Genomic DNA, 6,824 nt, shown 5'->3' on the forward strand with positions numbered 1-6,824 from the left:
TAAAGTCCTTAAAAAAATGATACCTTTCTTCTATCGAACTGCTTTGTATCTGTGTAAAAAATCAGAATGGCTTCTGTTGGTCTATTTCCGGGTTCTCTGTTCTGTCCCATTGAGCTATTTGTCTATCTTTCTACCAATACCACATAGCCTTTATTACTATCATCTTGATTGTTGTTTTTCTTTAGCTGATAAGTCGCGTCCTACTCTTTACAACCCCATGGACTGCAGCCTGCTGGGCTCCTCTGTCCATGGTATTTCCCAGGCAAGAATACTGGAGTGGGTTGCCATTTCCTTCTTCAGGAGATATTAATAGGTAAACGTGTTAACCTGAATATTAATTTGGAAAGAACACGTTAATTAATATTAACATGTTAAACCTGAATATTAATTTGGAAAGAATTGCCATCTTTACTATGCCGAGTGTTCCGGTACAAAAATATAGTATGTTTCTACATTTATTTGGGTCTTCTTTGATTTCTATCATCAGGATTTTGTAACTTTTGGCAAACAGATCCTGTACATGGTTTGTTTAGATCTTATCTGAGCAATTTCCTTTGGCATGATTGTAAATGGTATTACATTTTAAATTTTGGTTTCTTTATGTTTATTAATACATAGCAATGTGCTTGATTTCTTTGTGTTGCTCTTATATTTTGCAAATTGCTAAACTCATTTGTTAGTTCTAGGACTTTTTTGTAGATTCCTTGAGATTTTCCATCTGTACAATCAAGTCATCTACAAATAGGGATAGTTTTATTTCTTCCTTTCCAATCTGCATGCTTTTCATTTCTTCTTTCAGCCTTATCGCAGCTGTTACAGCTTCTGATGTGCTGCTGAACAAGGTGGTGAGAATAGATATTTTGCCTTGTTTCTGATTCTAGAAGGAAATCTTTCAATCTTTTACCATGGTTAAATTTAAAATTTCAGTTTTGCTAATGCACTGTTACAGGAAGTTTCTTGAGAGTTGAGGAAAGAGATATCTCTACATCTCACACACGTGTCATATTTCCCAAGCTATTCTGTCACCCGGCTCTGTGTTTTTAGTCTGACACACTCTGTGGTATGTTCCATTGGTTTCCTCTGAATTCTTTAAGTCAGAGTCTTCACATTAAGAATTGGACTATCAAGAAGTAGACAACTCTTGGCACATTCTGTTTCTGTAGCAGTGTAGAAAAAGAAAACAGTTTCTATCCAGACATTTATCAGTCTTGCTGGAAATCTTCCCCACTGAGCATTGACATAGTCAAAGCAGAAGATAGGCTTCATGTCCCAAACAGGTTTCCTAAATCCAGGGCTACAGCTTGGAGAACACTCAGAGATGGGAATCTGAACAGTAACAAGGAAAACGTTCATGAGGGATTAAATAATACAGGGAAAGTAAAGGCAGCAGTAGGAGAATATGAGTGTTCAATTATGTATATCCAAGGACTTCCCTGCTAGTCCAGTGGTTAAGACTCCATGCTCCCATGCATGCATGCACGATAAGTCAGTTCAGTTGTATTTGACTCTGTGCACCTCTATGGACTGTAGCCTGCCACGCTCCTCTGTCCAAGGGATTCTCCAGGCAAAAATACTAGAGTGGGTTGTCATGCCCTCCTCCAGGGGATCTTACCAATGCAGAGTTCAATCCCTGGGCAGGGAAATAGATCCCACTTGCCACAACTAAGTGTTCACAAGCTAAGACTAAAGATCCCGTATGCTGCAACAAAGATAAAAATCCTGCATGCTGCAACTAAGACCCAGTTCCACCACATACATTTTTTTTTTTTTTTAAAAAGGTATATCCAATGTGTGTGTGTGAGAGAGAGAAAGAGAGATCTGGGACACAAGTATGGAGTTTATTCTTGACATACATTCAAGGGAACAGGGAAACTAGAGATCAAATAACATCAATCAGTGTTAATGGTAACTGAAGAACTTACTTCACTTTAATTCCATCCAACTATTCTTAAGACAGAAACTCCCCCAGGAGGAGGTGTTTGCTTCTCAGGAAATACCAGTGCCACCTTTCCCACACTCAGGGAGCAGTCCTGGGGTTCCCTTTCTCCTCTCCAGTGGTGGCAGTGCCTATTCAACCAACAAGTATCTACACACTTGGGACTGTAGGATGGAGTGATTGACACAAGCCCCTGAGAGGCAGAGAGTTCTGCAACATGGACCAGCAAGCAGCACAGTGGCTGAGCCCTCATCTGGATCAGCCCAAGGGCAGGAAAATCTGAGCACCAGAGAAGGAAGCAAGGTACAAGCTCATATAATCAACTAATGAGAGCTAGTCCAGAATCCTGAATCCTAGTTTTAAGGATGGGGATGGAGAAGGATGGAAACCAGAACCCACGTTAGGTCATTTGAACTTGTTATTCACAGCTAGAAACATGATTGGGGCTTACCAGATTGGGTATAACTGGGACTTACCAGGTTTGGTATAACAGTATTCTGGCAGTGGCAGCAGCAGAAACCCAATTGTCTTACTTTCCTCTTAACCTCAGCCCCAATCTGCTCCACTCCAGTCCAAGAGAAGACAGGACTGTGACCCACCTTTCTACTCTTGCCTTTCCACTCTGTCCTCCATCTCCTGGTTTGTAAAGCCTTCAGTGTAGCTGGAATGAGAATGCTGCCATGACCTTTTGGAGACCCAATGGTGAAGACTCTGGTTGAGAGTGTATTAACTTTATTTTCTTATTTTCTGTGGTCCTGGTGCTCTGGCATCTAGCCCCTCATTGCCCTTCCCAGAGTGAGCCAGTTCTTAGAAATAGCAAAGAACTCCACTCAGAGGGTATCTTTCAGATGCAAAAGAACCAATCCAAAGCCCATATCACCACCACCACCACCCACCCTCAACCACCATCTTTATTGAACTCTCATGTGCCAAATTAGTATTTCTCCTGCCCTAATCACCCCATGGTCAGATGCCAGACAACCAATGAAAGCCAAAACACCACAGACACTGCTGAAATTATTCAAACTAACCAATCACCCACTCCTTCCCATGGAAACCACAATAAAAGCTTTTACCCATGATTTCCCCTCACTCCTGCCTCCTGCCCAACCCTGGTGGCCCTGCATGATGTGGTGTAACCAGTCCTCTTGAGAATTGTGAGTAATAAACCATCTTTTCTTTCTTTCTGTCATCCTTCTTTTTCTTTTCATTTTTTTTTTTTTTTTGGCCACACCAAGCTCTATGAGGGATCTTAGTTCCCCAATCAGGAATTGAACCCTCATCCCCTACAGAGGAAGCACGGAGTCTTAACCACTGGACTTCCAGGGAAGTCCCCAAACTATCTTTTCAATAGCAGTCATCTCCTACCTTTAGGCCTCACCATGCCTAAATCATAGTAAAACCTACATTTTAAAAACAGAAGAGAGAGGTGGGAAGTGCTATGGGAGAGAGAGGAGAAAATAGAGGAGAGGAAAGGGGGAGAAATTGGAAGAAGGAAGTGTCACTGTCTGCTTTTGCCATCCTCCTCCTCTCTCCTCCCTCCACCTTTCCCCTGGGCTCTATCTCATTATAGACAATGAATGACCTTTGAACCTAAAGAATAGGGGTTCCCATTTGTATGAAAGACTGGAGAGGAAGTCTTCAGTCAAGGGCAGGAGTGGTTACCAGTTAGAGAACTTGACAGAAAGGGTTATGAGCAGTAGACGATGTCTGAGAAAGCTGTATCCCATGTCCAGGTTCATTTATACAGCCTCAGGCATGAGGGGAGAGGATTTGCCCTTGTTTAAAACAGAGCCCAGAGAGAAGTCCTGGTACCTCAGCCAAGTCTGTGCATTTTTTTAATCATCCAGAAAAGATGTTTGGAAGATGGTGGAGAACTTTGAGGATGCTGCAAACATTTAACTTTGGGAAAGTATAATGACATTTTGGCTGGAGTAGAGCAGGAACTTAAGTGTGTTACTTAAGTATATTGTTTTTGGCCACACTATCCCTAGTTGTCCTCTGAGTCCTGGAATCAATGGCTTCCTGATTCTCAGGGACTGAGACACAGACCAGCCACTCCCTTTGATTTGCCCTCATTATGGGAACCCCTGCAGTGCAGGAAGGAGGACCAAGCCAGACACATCCCTGTGAGATGGACTGCCTTGAAGGAAAGATGGACTAGAAAGGAAGACAGTGAGAAAACTCACCAGGAGTAGAAGAATTCTGTCAGAGGAATCAATGTCAGCCTGGGAGCAGGGGGTATCTGAATCAAGAAGTGTAGTTGATTCCAGATCCAGAGTGATACTGTTCTTGATGTCCCTGGATTCAGCACATACACACCCTTCAGTGCCTAGGTGTTCTGGGACAGAAAGCACAGGGAAAGAAAATGCATAGGAAATTCCTTTGTGGAGATGGTCACAAAGACTGTTTTCCTACAGGCCAGAGAGGAAGAAGAATGTAGAGGCCAATGGACCATAAGAAGGGACAGTGGCACTGTGGTATCCTGGGGATGAAGTGGAGGTCACCAGCAAACCAACAGAATCCACCCAGCACCAGAGCAGAATTGCTCATGGAAGCTCCAATTTTAGCTGCAGGACATTGTGACCCTGATAAGCCTCCACCCACACCATCCTCAGCTTGAGATGCTTAACGGGAATAATGAGGAGGGGACATCACAAGAAAGGCCAGGCATCAGATATGGAGATTTTGGCTTTTCCAGTGCTTATGACTCACCATTGCTCTTCTTCCTTCTTTCTCTCCCACCTCCTCCATCCTTTCTTTCTTCTTCCCCCTTCATCCTTTCCCTTCTCTCTTTATCTCTCCAATTTCTCTTTTTCCTCTTTCTATTCCCTTTCCTTTCTCTCCATACTTTTATTCTTTCTTTCCTTCATCTCTCTTCCCTTTCTCTAACCAAACATCCATCACACAATCATGCTGTTCCTGGATTTTCGCTAGGCTTTGGTAAGCACAGAGATAAATTTGTGGCAGAAACCTGTCTTTATCCCTTATAGCCATCAGCCCCAAGGGGCTTGAGTGTGAATGGACAACTGTAATTCAATGGTTAATACAAGGCCCCAAGGAACCCAGGATTAGAAACACCTAAGAAAGTGTCACTGCACTTGAGACTTGAAAGGGTGAACAGGAATTAGGCAAGTGGAAAAGAAGGCAGCAATGGGGGTTTGGGACATCCCTTAAAAAGGGCACAGCATGTAGTAGAGGCCTGCAGAGACTAGATCTTGGGGGAACCCCAAATAGGGCAAGTAGATGTAGTTCCCCCAATATCTCCTTTGAATCTCACAAATGACACCCAGGTTCAGTGGTCTTGGCAGTGTGGAATGAGATCACTGTCAAGTGGGAGAATCCCTCACTGCTCTCATATTCTCAATCCTGTCATCATTTAAAAACAGATTTTATCATCAAAACAATACTTTTGCCACTTGGAAATCACCTCACCATTTCCAACATCTGAATTCTTGACTTCAAAATCTTTGCTGGTGTGCTGTCTCCTTACATGCATGTCTCTGCTGCTGCTGCTGCTAAGTCACTTCAGTCGTGTCCGACTCTGTGAGACCCCATAGACGGCAGCCCACCAGGCTCCCCTGTCCCTGGGATTCTCCAGGCAAGAACACTGGAGTGGGTTGTCATTTCCTTCTCCAATGCATGAAAGTGAAAAGTGAAAGTGAAGTCGCTCAGTCGTGCAGCCCCTAATAATTTTACACTTTTGTCCCTTTAGAAGATTTCTGTGGGCAGTCTGACCACTGGCTATGAAACAGTACTACTCACTGTGGACTAGTGTTGGTCCATTAGCATTAGTTATAGATCTTAAAAGAGATAAAGTACAGAAATTGAGTGTTTAGAAACTTTTGTAAAAATTTAACATTGATGTGATATCCAAGCACATAATGTTTCATTTTTTTAAATTTTGTTTTACAAAAGCATTGGTTCATGAGGGATTGGAAATTTTATATTAACAACAACAAAAACCAAAACCAAACCAGTCCTTTAATGCAGACAGTGGTACGGGCAATCACGATTCAGGACCATGGACAGCAGCTCACTCAGTCTCCCAAACCCTAAGTCATAATCATCCCCGCTCCCAGCTCCAGGTGAATGCCCTTTGTGAACAACTAGTTTCCAAATCCAACTAATGCTTTTCAGTTGTTGTTTTAATTGACCTTTCTAAAGTGTTTGCCTTTGTTAACACTTGCATCTGCCGTTTTTGTTAAAGACCATTCCCAATGAAGGAACAAAAACTTTCCCCTGGAATTATCAACAGGTCACATTGTGAAAGCGAGGGGACAGTTTGTGGTAACTCACAATAAATTGTGGAAAATTCTGAAAGAGATGGGAATACCAGACCACCTGACCTGCCTCTTGAGAAATTTGTATGCAGGTCAGGAAGCAACAGTTAGAACTGGACATGGAACAACAGACTGGTTCCAAATAGGAAAAGGAGTACGTCAAGGCTGTATATTGTCACCCTGCTTATTTAACTTATATGCAGAGTACATCATGAGAAACCCTGAGCTGGAAGAAGCACAGCTGGAATCAAGATTGCCAGGAGAAATATCAAGAACCTCAGATATGCAGATGACACCACCCTTATGGCAGAAAGAGAAGAGGAACTGAAGAACCACTTGATGAAAGTGAAAGAAGAGAGTGAAAAAGCTGGCTTAAAACTCAACATTCAGAAAACTAAGATCATGGCATCTGGTCCCACCACTTCATGGGAAACAGATGGGGAAACAGTGGAAACAGTGTCAGACTTTATTTTTCTGGGCTCCAAAATCACTGTGGATGGTGACTGCAGCCATGAAATTAAGACGCTTACTCCTTGGAAGGAAAGTTATGACCAACCTAGATAGCATATTCAAAAGCAGAGACATTACTTTGCCAACAAAGTGAA

The 6,824-nt window shown here is 42.7% G+C and overlaps 1 protein-coding gene across 1 annotated transcript in view; it reads left to right on the forward strand.

Moving 5' to 3' along the window:
* Positions 1-2,372: 2,372 nt before the first annotated feature.
* The window catches only part of LOC104993408 (transmembrane emp24 domain-containing protein 9-like), a 9,509-nt gene continuing 5,057 nt past the window's right edge, over positions 2,373-6,824 (forward strand). The window contains exon 1 of the mRNA XM_010846642.1: positions 2,373-2,415. Coding sequence (XP_010844944.1) covers positions 2,373-2,415 — 43 coding nt within the window. The remainder of the gene's footprint in view (positions 2,416-6,824) is intronic.

Source organism: Bison bison, unplaced genomic scaffold, assembly GCF_000754665.1.
Source record: "Bison bison bison isolate TAMUID 2011002044 unplaced genomic scaffold, Bison_UMD1.0 scf7180017864238, whole genome shotgun sequence".
Lineage (NCBI taxonomy): Eukaryota > Metazoa > Chordata > Mammalia > Artiodactyla > Bovidae > Bison > Bison bison.